This window comes from Micropterus dolomieu, linkage group LG07 (genome assembly GCF_021292245.1).
Source record: "Micropterus dolomieu isolate WLL.071019.BEF.003 ecotype Adirondacks linkage group LG07, ASM2129224v1, whole genome shotgun sequence".
Lineage (NCBI taxonomy): Eukaryota > Metazoa > Chordata > Actinopteri > Centrarchiformes > Centrarchidae > Micropterus > Micropterus dolomieu.
Window position 1 is genome coordinate 8,052,027 of NC_060156.1, and position 15,827 is coordinate 8,067,853.

Consider the following 15,827-nt stretch of genomic DNA (forward strand, 5'->3'; position numbering starts at 1 on the left):
ACACACACACAGAGACACAATGGAGACCCCGGGGATGGGAAAAAGAGCAGCTTGAAATCCAGGTCATGCACTGATGGTGACTTTGAACGCACAAGGACATTTGATCTGCAGCCAGGACCTCTGTTTGCTTCTACTGTCTCTCTCACACATGACGAGGGACGTGAAAAACCATTTGTGGTTTCAGGGGGACGTTTTGTGTGACAGTCACAGACACTGAAGTTCATGCAGACGTTCTGGGTGGATGGATACACTGCTGATTGTGTAGCTCCCACGTGTAACTCTTCGGTTAAAATCTAAATAAACAAGATACATCATGTTAATGAATGAGCTTAATAGGTGTACAGTTTTTGTGCTAAGCTAAGCTAAAAACACTCTGGCTCCCTCCAAAAATGTTCCTTTAACGCCTTGAAGTGCAAAGTGTGCAACTGTAAAGAATTTCCCGTCTGGGAACAATAAAGTATTTCTGATTCTGATTCTGGTCCTTAAACACACACCAACACTTCTAGGATGGAAACAAGTAGTCAGACTTCATTGTGCCGTCCTTTCAGCACTGATAACAATATGAGGCCTGGTGATGTCGCTGCATGTGTTGTTTCATAATATGTCAGCAGTATACGGTTATTATTTGAGACAAACCAACAGAAGCCAACCCTTCAGTGCAACACGAATGTGTCGGTCCACACTTCATTGGTGGACTTTGTGTGTCCCTCCCCAACCAAACCTTTTGATGCAGTTGCTAGGCAACCTCTGCTGTCTCTCTCTCTCTCTCTCTGCCCTCCTTTCTCTCTGAGCAGCCGGATAGCTCATCTTGTCAGATGGAGCGAGTGACGTAAGTCAGCTGTAACTGATTCAGAAGCATGCGCTCATCATACCGCATAGAGCCAAGTTGTCATTCCTCACGTTAGCCTACAATTAAAAATGTATATTGGTCTCTCTAGTTTGCTTTTATTATGATAACATGGCCAGACTTCTGATGTTGTGCGCATCACACAGACCTTAAGAAATCTTGCCAGCAGGCAGTGATTTCTCCACTTTATGTACAGAAGTGAAGGCTATAATTTAAGGCTGGAGTATCTTGGAGTGAAAAGTTCCCGTGACTGTGCACACGCAAGTGTGGAATTAGGACTGGAGTAATTCATTCAGTCCAATCATTCTGTTTGATTATACATATTGCACCATTTCCTACCTAGAATCTTCTTAGAGTATCGTGCTGTTATGTTTGGTTTAGAGAAGTTTTGATTTAACTTTTTGGTCTTTTGGAGGCTGTAGTTTGTACCTCTGAAGGTAGGAATTATAGCAAGACTTTTGTATTAGACTGCAGTAGTTTTAGCTTGTGCATTAAAAAAACTGACAACTGGTTGTATATTTCAATAAGAACCTAGACTGTGTCTGTGGCAGCCTATAGCTACTTCTACTTACTACTACAATCACCTAAGTACAACTTTTACCTCCTATCTTTTCTTTTCATTTTATTTGTAAATGGATAGGTCATTATCATCCTCTGTATGTCAAGTGATGCACAATCAAAACAGATCGGAATAAATACACATAAATACAACCTAATACAAAAAATAAATAGCCTAGAAAAAGGCAGCCACAGCTTTAAGTTTGTGAATAGAGTCCAGAGTCCAGAGACACTCATATCCCCATGCAGAGGTCAATCAAAAACAAAAGAAATAAAAACTAGCAGCAATAACAATCAAAAATGAAGAAAGAAACCCATGAAATTGAATTATTAAAGCTGTCCACAAAGAGAAGTCATTAAAATAAAGAAAATGGTATCATAACAATATTTAAATTTATTCCTTTTTTTCATTTGATTAGGCTAGATCTTTATCTGCTTCCGTACATGTCAGCCTGTTTCATTTACTGCTGTAACATAACATTTGAATTTCCCACAGGGATCAATTACTGCACTATCAATATATTTTTAAACATATCCTACAGACTGCAGTGTTGTTCTCTGTCTTTTGGTTTACTTTGACAAACATAAAATAGGAACAGACTTGTCCTACTTTTTCCCTCCCGAAATGTAATCAATTAAATTCATTATTGACGATTGAAGCGCGCCCCTGGCCACGCGCTCATCTCCCCGCCAGGTGCAAAGAGAAGCGGTGTGAAGAAAACCAACATGAAGCAGGTACGTTCCCGTGACAACCTTCAAAATAAACGTTTGGACAGACAGTTTACAATGATCTTGTTTTGAAAATTAAAAAAAAAAAACACGACAAAAATAATGAGGCCAATACAAATTCACTCGATGCGGCTTGTAAAATACAAAATGTCTTGCCGCGCCTCCTCTTGAAAGGCCAATATTTTCCCGCCACCACCGTTTCATACTCTTATTTTGACAAAGAATTGAGAAAGTTTCCGGTTTCATTGTGCCAGAGGTCCGCTAGCTTGATGCAGGGGTGCTGTCGACAGCCTGCAGCTCCAGAAGATAACGGGCCAGTTTATCCTGGGTATTGTAATCGTTCCGGAAGATGGTGGCTAAACAGAGGATTCGCATGGCCAACGAGAAACACAGCAAGAACATCACGCAGAGAGGAAACGTAGCCAAGACGCTGGTGAGCCGTAAGCCGACAGCGAGATGCCAGCATGACATTAGCCCAGATAGGTGACGCTCAGTCCGGTACAGGAGCATGATGATGATGATGGTGATGGTGATGATGGTGATGATGATGTGGAGTGTGCCCGGCTTATCACACATATGCCATACAGCAAATATTCAGTGTAATTACGACCCACCAAGCTGTTTCATTAACATGTATTCAGACTGGGTTCACTCTGCTCGTTACCGCCCTCCACACTGTAACTTAACGTTACTTTGTTAGAAGTACAATAGTAAGATAAATTACATAAACGCCTATTTAATGATTATATAGACTGTAACCAGTGCTGCTGGGTGTTTTGAATGCATGCCAAACTGCAGCGCGAATATCAATCAGTAGATGATCAGTTGATTGTTTCAATAATTTTTTAAGTAATGACAATAATTCACTTCCTCAGCCTCTCACATGTCAATATGTGATATTTTTCTTCTGTCAAATATTTCTATAATAGCTAACAAGTAATATGGAGATGTCAACTTGGGCTCTGGGGAATGATGATGGGCATTTTATTACTAATTTTTTTAACATTTAATAGAAAAAGCAATTGAATAATCAAGGAAAAAGTAATCAAAATTAGTTAGGTTGAGTAATCGATTAGTCAGTTGAGAGGAAATCAACAACTTTTGTGATAATTGCTGTAAAAGTAATTTGTAAAGCCAGTTTCCAAAACATTTACTGGTGGCCGCTTCTCAGGTGTGAGGATTTCACTGTAAACTGAATAGATGTAGGTTTTGTACTGTAATGTGAAGACCTCACCTCGGGCTCAGACAGTTGACAAAACAAACAATGTCACTTTTGATTGTGTCCCGCGGTTGCCATTTCCTCGGGCCACTCCAAGGACCAAGGTCCATGTTGGCTTGAAAGTTGAGGTTGAAAGTTCATTCTTGACCTTTTTAAACAGCAGTTGACCTTCCTTTCTTGGCCTTCGAAGATTGTGTGATAAAATCAAAAGCTCCAGAGCAGAGGATCTTTTTCCACTTCTCTCTATTGTATGTCGTTTATGTTTAAGTCCACACCATTTTACTCAAGGGTATTGATTTAGAGGGGCTTTAATAGGCTTGCTCAATCCTTTCTCTCGCTATGTGACAATTTATGAACTTAAGGAATAATTTAAAAAAAGCATCCCTAGTCTTAGCTGTATAAAATTGGTGTGAATGTGGCCAGAATAGTGTTTAGGGCATTAACAAGATTACACTGCAGTTTTTCACCCAAAAGACCATTTTTCTCATGTGGGCTGTGGTGTACAGTAACAGTCATTACCCAGGATAAACACACACCGCTGTGACTGAATGAAGAAAACAGCTACTTGAGATCACCGCTGTATCACTGACTTTAACAACCTCCTTTCCAGCAGCATACAAACATGGAACATATCCAAACAGATTCCATCTAGTGGAGCTGAAGATTTCTCCCTAAATCAGTCTAGACTGAGGACAGGCCACAATTTGAAAAACAATAAATAAAACGTTTACTCAGCACTTTCCAGTGTGTACACTTTTGTTTGTTCATGGCAATCACACAGTTGTTATTGTGGACATTTTGAGGAGCAACATCTCCATCTGGTTTCCCAACTTTAAAAACACAAGATAATTGGTTGTGGCGGGTTTAAGAAGGAGGGGCAACCATACAAAAAGCAGGAGTGGTGGAAATGGGAAACCCCTATGTGAATCTAGCCATGTTCAAGTAGTTTTACTTTTGCTCTGCAGCAATCATCACATTTCTGTTGTAGCAGTATTGTTAATGTACTTTATGTGTGTGTGTGTGTGTCTCTCCCATAGCGACCACAAGAGGAGAAGTATCCTGTGGGTCCCTGGCTGCTTGCCCTCTTTGTATTTGTTGTGTGTGGATCAGGTAACTGTGTTTGCGTAATTTTCTTCTAATTTAACATGGTAGTAGGCTTATGTTGATTATATGGTGGTTGATTACACTAACATGTCAAATGTAACATTGTTATAAGCTAATTTGGTTAATTAATTAAACTGATATGGATGTAAGCTAATGTGTCTAATATGGTGGTTGATTACGCTGATATGGTAGTAAGCTAATGTAGTTAATATAGTAGTTGACGACGGTAATATGGTGATATATTACACTAATGTGGAAGTACGCTAATGTAGCTAATTTGGTGTTAGATTACACTGAAATGGTAGCAAGCTAATGTAGCCAATATGGTTAGAGTCACAAAATTGAAGATATAAAAAATACAATAAAAACAAAATAATGAATGCTGTCATAAGAGAAAAATACTGTTTATAATGGTTTAATGACCTCTTTGTGCTCTATGTCCATTCTCCGGTGAATCCAGAGACAATTAGACTTAATAAGTCTTTTTCACAGCAGACATTTTCACTTTGTAGTAAAAGCACAAGTGTTACTAAGAGCCATGAACAATGGCTCTGCTCTATTCAGGTGTGCCAGGGAGATGACAGTTAGCCAGCATGAACAATACAAGGACCCTGAAACTGAAGCAGTTAAATGGAATTTAAAGCCTTTAGAATATTTACTGTGCGTCCGAGGAGAACATGCCGCATTTTTGACATCTTTGTTTCTGTATGTTGGTTGTGAAATTGTTTATGTTTATGAAAAGCAAACAAAAACTAAACAGAAACGGTCTGTTGCTCTCAGCCATATTTCAGATCATCCAGAGCATCCGTATGGGAATGTGATCCAGAAAGAGCCTCCTGACCCCCTCACCCCATGCCCTCACTGAGCCCGGCTAGCCTGCACCTGCACACCCCTAATCCCTTCCAGAGGCCAAAGCTACAGATCCAGCAGATCTCAGAGAGAGAAGCTTCCCCAACCACCACCTCCTCCCTCAGCCCCTCCTCGGGACATCTCCCTGCCCCCGATCAGCGTTTACAGTGTTGCAGTCTGTGGTACTGACAGCTTTTCTATGGACAGTCTAAAACCACACCGGCTGGAGAACATGTGTGTCTCATTACTCACTTGACACCTGTGTGCTTGTGTGTGTGAAGGTGTGACTGATAATATGAGTGTGTGCAGCCAGTAATTCCTGCTGACAATGTGCCATATCTGTCTGTTTAAGTATTTGTCTGTGTTATGTGGGAAGAATCTTTTTTCAAATAAATGTGGAGCATTTAGGGAGCGTACAGTTTTATATCTGCTTTTCTCCCTGTGTTCATCAGTGCACACACATACTGTGGCGGTTTGGTTGTAGTGCATGAAGAAAGCTTTCTTGTCAGGAGGGCTCTGGGTCTGAATACTGAACACTGCTGTGTGTTTTAAATCCTGTAATTAGGTGTGCAACAGTAGTATTCAAGGAAAAACTGTTGATTATTTGTATGAAAAACAATACATGATCAGCATGTCTCTAATCCAGTTCACCCTTAACAATGACAACCTGTTCTCAATCGGCCTACCGGGTTAAATAAAGGTAAAATAAGATAAAATAACCTGTTCAGGAACAGCTCCACAGCCGCCTTGTGTGTTCAGAAAGGGTCTCTGTCTGCAGGAGAAAACAAATCTGTTACACTGTGAGGCAATTTTTAGGGTCTTTACAACCCGGATGAGCAATTGTTTATATATATGTCAACATCCGGGAGGTTTCCTTCTAATCGCACCGATTGATCCCCTCCCCAAAGGGATACTTATGTGACCAGACTTATGTGGGATTATTGTACTCAGCTTTTTCTTGATATTTTTGGTACATTTTGTCTAGAATATTCTGGAGATCAAACTACATTGTTTGAATTAGAAATTGCCAATAAAAGTATGTAATTATTGGGAGAATTGAAAAGTTCTGAAGCAGCTAGTGATATCTGGAGGAATTCCCTTTACTCTGTTTAAACCCAAGCAAATATGTATTAATCGATTGTTTATTACTGGAAATCTTATTGTTCATAGATATAGAATTTTGTCAGATTTTCACCCTTAAGTTGTGCCAAATTTCATAGAAACCTGAGAGAATTATCTGAACTTTAAACGTTACCAGTTGTTTTTGGTTGAACTTTAAATTAATTTAAATGTGCAGCTTCAATCCAAACACCACTTTGTTCAACAACATAGTAGGAAGCCATTCAATTACAACCCTGAAGCAGAGACTCTACATATCATGCATGTAGGAGGCAGAATGACTCCACATGTGACTTTGACGCTCATAGGAACAAAAGTGCCTTTCAACACTCTCACCCTCCAGACAGACAGAGTTCAACAGCCATGAGGGAGAATAACAAAGAGATCATGACCAGGTGGTTATTCTTCCTTAAGCATGTTTATTGAAAGTTGTGATGTGCAGCTATCAAGTGCAATTGTGGTATGTATGTTACAATATCTTATCCGGTCTTCGCAGAAACATGCACAGAACATGAGCATACAACTGATACACAGAATGAAAAAAAAAAATGAAAAAACAGCTCCACAGTTTGTATTTGTTTTTTGTTTTTTTAAATGTTGAGTTGTAAGATATTGTTCATCCAGAAGTACTTCACTGTCAAAAAATTAAGAAGAAAATCATAAAGGTGCAATACTCCAGAAAGAAAAAGAGCCAAGTGAACATGGTTTTACAGTAGGAGTTAATGTTGCAGTAAGGGCTATGGACATTGTTGGCTGTGTGTTTGTCAGTTAAATAACCTAAACTCCTTGAAAATACAGCATTAAAAATAGATACGACACAGACTGGGCAAGACCAGCACGTTCCTCGCTCATCCGCTTCAATCTGTGTGACCAAGATAGCATCTGTTGTTTTTGTCCTTCCCCCTCACTATTTTACATGGTACTTACACTATACAGAAATATACATCATCTTCTGCCCATCAAACTTTTAGGAAAAGAGAAAATGCAGCGTAGCCCCATGTCTCAACCCTGTCAAATAAGGTTTAAGGTACATGCCACTGCAGGGTTGAGAAAACAGCAATGATGAGCTTCGTCGAGGGCAAAATGAGGAGCTTGAAAGTGAAATACTGAAATAGAATATCATCTCCATAAGAAACCATGTTTTTGTCCGTCCCACCAACCCACTGTTGAAGTAACATCATCAATTCTGCCAAGTGTTATTCAAAATACCCTCCCACCCAAACTCCCCCATTCCAGATGGGGACTTTGATAAGAATTGCTCACATTCTTCATTTGTCACTCTGAAAAGGCTTCTTTTTTTTTTTTTTTTTTTAAACTCTCTCTCTCTCTCTCTCTCTCAACCTGTAACGTTAGGATCTAGCCTTGGAGTGAACTTCATATTTACACCATTCAGCCAAAAAAAAAAAAATATATAATAAAGGTAACAACCAAATACAATTCTCCACCTCCTACTCTTCCATCGCTGTCATCAGTAAAATCGACATCACTTAAAATCCATACACAGGCACAGTGATTTTTTTTAAATCTATAGTTAAGTATATTGTCGCCACTGATAAGCTATTTTGTTTCTTCTTGGTAAGACATTCTAGTTGATATGTCCAAGGGTTATTTGGCAAATGTTTGATGATTCAGTCCTCCTCTGACACCAACCCCTCCAAATACAGTATCTCAAGATTGTCACCCCCCAAGGTGCTGTACAGCACTGCATCGCTCGTCCCGCTGGCTGCATCCTTCTGAGAGATAAATATGTGCAAATTCTTGTCTTAACAGCATAACCTTGCTGCTGTAGAAGGCAAGGTTTAGCTCTGCTGCTGCAGCAAAACTAAAAAAAAAAAAAAAAATTGTCAATTGGTCTGTCTGTCAGTACAGACCAGGCTACGCCAAGGGGCCGGAGCTGTGCGAGGTGGGCTGGGCAAGGGTGGCAGAGCTTGGGGGTCCCGGTGTGGCAGCTGTTGGAGGGGCAGGCGGGGAGCCAGTCTGAACCTGGGCCTGGAACTGGGCCATCTGCTCTGGGCTGGCCAGTGTCTTCAGCAGGGTGTTCTCCTGCTCCAGCTGAGAGTTTCGCTCAATCAGCTCCTTTATCTGCTCCTTTAGGACTTCCACCTCCTCTCGAACAGCATACATCAGGTGACTCTTCACCAGGTCCTGAGGCAGACAGAGATATGGGTTTATCACTGGATCAACAAACTTGGATAAAAGAAGAGTCAGGAACTAAACCAAAGCTTCTCTATTTTTGTTTTTGTCTTAGATGTTGCATGATGCCAGAAATTAGATTATAAATGAGAAATAATCACAAGTAACAAAGAATTCTAAGAAATGTCCCAAGACCACAACTGTATATCAAGCTAAACCACATGGGGTCCTGGTGGGAAACTGCACTTGTGACAATAAAGTACACATAAAGTAATGTTAAATATAAAATGGGTAAAATCTTAATGATATAAACATATGTGGCACTACCTGGCCTTGTAACCTATTACCATGTGAAACACTTCAATCAATAAATTTGAACTAAAAAATAGTTTGCTTTTAAAGCCAGTCCTGACAACCGCTCCTAAAAAAAAAAATAACTTTACTGAAAATACACACAAATTGTGTCAATTAGAAACAGTGATTTTAAAAATACAGACAATTGTATGTATTTTATGAATGGTTAAAGTGCTGACAACATATTCAATAGCGAAATATGTTTAGTAGAAATCAATTTGTGATTGAAATGCCCAACAAGAAATGGGCTTACTGCCAGTAAAGCGGTGGGAATACACTTTTTAATATGTTCACAATGATTTTTACCTGACAGTATAACTAACTAATCACGCATGACTCCGGATGCCTCATCAAATCTAATCTGGTCATAAAACAGTTTATTCCCAGGGTGCTACGTCATTAACTCTGCCCACATTCACGTGTGAGCCAATCAGAGGCCGAGATATTTATAACCAGGCGTGTGAGCCTGCAGGTTTGCCTAGCAACAGAGCTGACACCAGGAACAACAACACAGTGAAACCACAGTCTCTACGGCTGAAACAGAAAATAAAACTGCGTTTGGTTTCTTTGGAAATGCTCTGAATTCCTGATTTTATAATACCAGAATTTAAGAAGACAACTAATGGTGCTGCATTGATAAACTGTCTCAAGGTGCAGCGGTTGGTGCGTAGTTTGTTTCCGTTATTTTGTCGAGGACGCTAGATTTAAGCTAACTAATAATAACGTTAACTTTACTTTCACATTGGCATATTTATCATAACTTGCACAGTTATTTATGAAAGTGACCAGCACATTTTAATACCAAGTAACATTTACTCCACTTTAACATACAAAAGACTTCTTAGTTGTGTTGTTGCCGTAGATTTAAATGAATAACGTTATTGTCCCTGTCCCACACATGAATACTACGATAAAACTACGCAGAAGATCAAACTGCATGTAAGTCGGTCCTATCATTCAAACAAACATCCATACGATATGATACTTTGGACTAAAAGGATTTTCATAAGTGTAAGGACATAATCCGGAAACTCACCATTGCTTGTTCGATCTTGTTGTCTATTGCCACAACGCTGGCTCCAGACGAACTGCAAAAGCAGAAAAGAGAAATGTGTAAAGCATTTTAAACCGATCTGTGCTGTAGTACAACAAAACAAAACAAAGGCGGAGACGCAGGCTACGGCAAAACCACCCCGGTATCCCTTTATAGAAATGTGGGTAGTAACAGGAAGCCTCTGGAAATTTCTATAAAATCAACGCCCCGGTGTCATTGTGGCACACCTCTCCTACACAGCGTTCATGGCAGTGTGGCCTGATACTGGAGCATCCATCGACTGAGCGCAACCTCCATCACGCAGCGGGGACAGAACTGGTGCAAGTGAAGGCAGCGGAGCCCTGACTACAGATGCAGCGGTGTATGTAGAGGAAAGTGCTCCATAACACACTATTTACCTGTTGTCGAGCTTGACGTGCGAGCTCTCTGCGCTCAGTAGCGACGAAAGAAACGATATGGAGAAATTTCTCAGCTGGCAGACGCCTAGATCCATAGCCACGGTGTAGCACGGCGTATTCATGCTGGTCATGTTTTTCAGTCCCTTCACAAACAGCCCCTCCACAAGAGCAGCTCCGCGAGACACATCCACACGCGCTACTCTATATTCTGTACGGTGAAGCTCGTGCACCGACCGCAGCGGTACAAGTACCATCCAAGGTTAGCTCATCTCGGCTCTATACAAAACCCTGCAGCTCTGGACCAAGCCAGCATATTTTATCCAGCGACAAACAGAGAGGCCGGCCCCCTGATTGGCCGAGACGGAGACCGTCTGAATAATTTATTCAGGAACGCCCCCACCTGCCGCTCAGCTGACACGTTTTTTTTTTTGCATAAAAATGTTCCAAGACCGGAGAGGAGGTGGATGAAACCGGGGAAAACCGGATGAGAAGGGAAGAAGAAAGAGCTGTAGTGCTGAAAAACAAGCGGGGGAAGGGCGAGAGTTTGGTCTGTTCAGTCTTAACGACAATACACACGAAGCAGCTCTTGTTTAAATATGAACGTGCCCGGCTGCTACTGCTTCTTGGGTATTATTAACACAGGAATGTATATTAGTTTAACCTTGGAGATCATGCTCTTATCTACCCTAACGAGAAAGCGAAGTGTTTTTCCATCCCCGGGGGACACTTGCAGGGAATCCTTCCGCTACTAAGTTTACCACTCAAAATTACGTCAACATAAAGGCCTTTTTGGAGGTTTAGATCACACATTTACATATTTTGTGGGGGTTTTTTGCATCGTTTTGCTCATTTTTAGAGATGTTACAATGTGTAAAATTGCTCACCACAGCATTTCTATACTACAGCCCCTTTAGGCATTGCTCCGTTTTGGGAACAATAAAGTAGTATACAGAGGCGCGCTGTTTGTGGTTACTTTAACAGTATTAAGGTATTTAAAAAAAAAAAAATAATTATACCAGCGCAACAAAGATGTTTTCCACCATACTTTAACACATTTCTGAAAATAATCCAGATGATCCACACTATCTACAGTAACAGCATGATGTCTAGAGGATTATACTCTGGAATGAAGCCTCTGGGCAGGTATTCACACAAAATGCTTTGGACTACTATGTCTTTACGTATGTTGCCCCCATGTGGCCCTGTCCAGCATTGCAGAACTGTGGAGTCTGAGCCACATTCAAGGAAGCCTGGCAAAACAGTATTTAAACACTTGCATTCATTTTCAAAAGACTGAGTCTGTCTTAGCACAAAGGGCAAATACCACATACAGACACAGAGGCAGTTACGTGTGAAGCTGGAGACTGCACTGATTGATATGTACCTTCCAGTAGTTACAAAGGGTGACATTTAAAAAGCTTGTGTGCACAGTGGATGAACACAGTCCCATGGGTGAAAATATACTAACAAGATATCGCCACTGATTGAACTTCTGTCTGAATCAAACAAACTGTTGAGTGGTTTTGTCAAATCCAATCTCAGTCGCTACCATGAAGTTTTGTTGCCCTATTAAGACATTTGAAATGACATCTTTCATATGCTTACAGCCATACGTGGTTTGAATTGATGCAAAGCAGTAAGAATGGCACAGGCAACATGATACTCCACTGTAGCAGTATCGAACCACTTCAAAAATAAGGTGTAACTGGCATATTCTCAAGCAATTTGTCTTGGAGACACGCCTGGACTGTCAGCGACTTGATGAAAACATGTCTTGTGTGGTTTTAACTCCTGTGTGGTCTGCCGGGTTGACAACTGTTGCTTGCAAGATACTATTTGACCCGTTTCACTGGGAGATTACACATCTGTCAAATGTCTTTACAGAGGTCAATCAATAACTTAAAACAACTAATTCCTCACACCCAAAACTTCTGTCTTCACAACACATGATGGAGGGGAGTATCCTGGTCACACAGACACACCTAAAAATGACTCCTTCACACAGAAATTCCCACCACAGGCATCCTAGTGAACAAGACCCCCCCACACACACACAACCCTCCCTAGACACTCTGAAAGGCCACTTTCACACATTCCATGTACACCCAAAAACCCACAAAAACATGTGTACACATTCTTGACATGATCGTCTCTGATCACACACACACACACACACACACACACACACACACCTCAGCATAAAAGAGACATTTAAAAATCCTGCGTGGCCAATTTGGAGATCATGTAAATCTTTGAAACACTAAATAAAAGCCAATATGTTAAGCTTATAAAATAAAATAGAAAAAAGACAAATGAAGGGGAACCTACAGGTATGGTTACGTCTATAAAAGGCACTGCAGCATAAAAGATCTATACTGAGGTCTAAGGTAAAATACACTAGCAAATCCAGTCCTTACTGAGTACTGAGTACTCCGGTGTGTAACTGTTGTGGGCCTGAATGGCAGGCAGCTAACTGAAAGAAATCTTGAATCCAAACCATGAAAACAGACTGTACAGGTTAAGTTCTGTCCAAGCAATTTAAAAGTCAGTAGTCACCTTTAAAACAAGGGCTTAGGCTAATTTGGGTGTCACAGCACATTTCCCGGCTTATGAAAGCACCAGTAAAGTGAACAGAAGCTCAAATATCTTTGAGTATTTGTACTGATGTCAGCTTCTGCTGACCTCTAACCCCCAGTCAAACACTTTAACAAGGAGCCAAATCGCTTAATAAGAGGCTCTAAGCCACACTTATCTCTTCCGGTCTTCTTTGACTCGAAGAGGGTTGAGCCAATTACCCAGACCCAAATAGCCGGTACAACTGCAGCACTTTGAGGAATAAAACCTACTTCTAATGTGGTCATGCTCAGAAACACACAAGTACACAGGAGCTATACATGGCTCAACTGGCAGCTTGCCAAGAGAAAAACCAGATGCTGTTCCAAGAAAATTCACTTGACAGCTGGTCAGAGACAAGATTTTCTTGCCTTAAACAACAAATCCAGCGTTAAAGCAGTAGACAACACTAGAAAAGACCTGGATCGAAGTTAATGTTTTCTGATGTTTAAAGTTTGTTTAGATTAGTAAGAGTTGTAAACAATGGTTCATATTTTACTTTATTTCAGCTAAGAAAGACAAAATGTTGATTATTCTTTTATAATCATTCAACATTATTTTAAACTCTACTGCAATATCACCATGTCCATTTTCCATCAGTGAAATTCCTGTTCCTGTGATGCTTGGTGGAGATCACAAAAAATACTGCTTTACAAGTACAGTTTTTTAAAGCAGACTGTGTTAGATTGTAGTCGGTCAGCAAACTGATGGCCTTGCTGCTTTGCTGTGAAACAACACTACCCCAGTGACCTACTGAAGCAATTTCAGACAGAAATAACCCAAACTGTATGCAGACCAAAGCTTGAGGTCCTTTGACAGAGGTCTGGTCTACTATCTGCTTTTATCCTCCACATACTAGTATTGGACATTTCCAATACATGTAAGGACACACCTTTTACATCTGTACCTTATTTATCATGTCAAACATACAAATCTGACTGTAATAAAGGCCAATCTGTTACAGAGAACATTATCCAAGGTTATATAAAAATAAAAGGCGCTTACACACACAAAATAGGGACGATAAGAAATCCCTCAATATAATGAAGTCTAATTCAACACTACCACTAACTACGGCCTTAAAATTAATTACCATGGTGCTGAATCAACACCTGATACAACACAAACATACATTTCACCGAGATGGTCAGTCGTATTAGACTGTACAGCTGTACCTAACAAACTAGTAACTGTGTAGCTGTGAATGCTAAGATTATTCTCTAAACGAAAAAAAGGAGCACAGCTTATCTTGTAAAGCAATTATACTGTGGTGATTGTGTGTTGCTGTTCTGTTGCAGAAGAGAGGGTGACTTCATGTGAAATGATGGACCAGATGGACCAACAGAGCTGTTACAAAACTGCAGAATATGGCAAGCAATTCAGTGACTAAATAAACACGCGGTGGGTTCAATTACTCACTGTCCCCTTGAGATATTAGTGGAACAAATAGAAGTGGAACAAATATATACTACTACTACTACTACTACTATATACTACTACTACTACTACACATTAACACCCTCCAATATTTTTTCTATAGATATAAAATTGAACTTACAGTATGATGAGTACTCAGTTAATCACCTTATAGTATCTGCTTTAAGTATCCCTCAGTGTTAATGCAGCCCCGAAGCCATGAATGACTAAATGGAAAGGACAATATAGCCATGCAGCCCTTTGTGTGCAGCTACTGTAGTGATTGGCCCCAGCAGCGCTACACTATACTGCCTCCCTGGGGACTCCCGGTCTTTATTTTACCTTTTGAGATGCTGCTCCAGCTCCCAGAACAAAAGCTTCATAGCCATCTCGTCATGGCCTTGCACTCGTACTCCCCGTGCTCTCATGGGGCCGTCCGTCGGCGGAATCATATACACTCCAAAGTGACAGAGCAGTGCGTCCCAGAGCGTCTTTGTTTTGTGTTTTCTAACACCCCTCGTTCCTTCTTAAATTTAGCGAACAGATCTGGGTCGCGCCCTATACGTGCATCAGTGAATGCAGCTGCACAGGGAATCAAAGGCAGCATGCCAGGTTATGATGACTGTATGTGTGCTCCTCATTTTCCCTCTGTCTATGTCATCCATTTGTGTTTGAATGGTCGACTAGTGAGTGAATTACTGGGCACAGACAGTAGCTGGGCGGGTGGTGACGTGTGATCATGTGATACTGGGAGTTACATAAACCATCAACAGAGATTAGCATGTGGCCCGGTGATTTCTCCACCCCTGCACCATAAGCCCTCTGCCCTTTATAGCCTGAGACACAGACATACAATAAAACTTTGAGCCTGAACTATTTAGCATCACTAAATCTCCTCTTCTTCTTCTACCAACCCACATACTATGAATCAAAGTATTTTAATGACCCAACATAAATTATGTGTCTCTTTAAAGTCATGCAGTTCTTTCTAAAAATCAAGCACATACACGGGACCACAGGAACGTAGAACACGCAATATCAATGGGACGATCTGTACTGTCTGCTTATACATCAAATGAGACAAAATTGAGGGGTGACAGAGATTGCCAATAAGACTCCATACTGTTATTGTCACATGAAGGTTGTCAGAATCTTGTTGGTTTAGTTGGCAGTTTCAAAATGAATCATGGTTTCTTTGTAGACCATGTTGTTTTCTACGCCAGCCTTCTGCGTGATAGACAAGAGACCCTGTAGACCCTGTGCTTCAGGGTCTTATCTTGTCATTTCTCATTGAAAAGCTGCCTTAAGATGGCTTAGCGCCTCCACAGACAGAAAACACAACATGCACTCACAGAGCTTCCACCGGCTCAGAGACGGCCAGCCAAGAAACAACAGGTAAAGGACGTGCACAATGCGGGGGATTTCACTTGTCCT

At 40.8% G+C, this 15,827-nt stretch overlaps 2 protein-coding genes across 5 annotated transcripts in view; one reads left to right on the forward strand and one right to left on the reverse strand.

Annotated features, from left to right (window-relative positions):
* The first annotated feature begins 2,355 nt into the window (after positions 1–2,355).
* On the forward strand, positions 2,356–5,739 carry serp2 (stress-associated endoplasmic reticulum protein family member 2). Its single transcript, XM_046054225.1, has 3 exons — positions 2,356–2,567; positions 4,391–4,463; positions 5,238–5,739. The coding sequence occupies exons 1-3, from the start codon at positions 2,484–2,486 to the stop codon at positions 5,276–5,278; spliced, it is 198 nt and encodes a 65-aa protein (XP_045910181.1). The 5' UTR covers positions 2,356–2,483; the 3' UTR covers positions 5,279–5,739.
* Positions 5,740–6,824: 1,085 nt separating this feature from the next.
* Positions 6,825–15,827, reverse strand: part of LOC123973418 (TSC22 domain family protein 1-like) — a 33,325-nt gene continuing 24,322 nt past the window's right edge. For 2 of the 4 annotated variants that reach the window (XM_046053416.1, XM_046053417.1), the window contains 2 exons: positions 9,949–10,000; positions 6,825–8,570 (listed from right to left, as the gene is read on the reverse strand). In XM_046053416.1, coding sequence (XP_045909372.1) covers positions 8,301–8,570; positions 9,949–10,000 — 322 coding nt within the window. In that variant the 3' untranslated portion in view covers positions 6,825–8,300. Of the gene's footprint in view, positions 8,571–9,948; positions 10,001–10,364; positions 10,694–14,735; positions 15,028–15,827 lie in introns of those variants that run through there. The other 2 variants (XM_046053420.1, XM_046053419.1) reach the window with 2 other exon arrangements.

Coding starts and splice junctions, on each gene's coding strand:
- serp2 (XM_046054225.1), top strand. CDS start 2,484: ATGGTGGCTAAACAGAGGATTCGCATGGCCAACGAGAAACACAGCAAG. Junction 2,568..4,390: donor GAAACGTAGCCAAGACGCTG/GTGAGCCGTAAG, acceptor TCTCTCCCATAG/CGACCACAAGAGGAGAAGTA. Junction 4,464..5,237: donor ATTTGTTGTGTGTGGATCAG/GTAACTGTGTTT, acceptor TGTTGCTCTCAG/CCATATTTCAGATCATCCAG.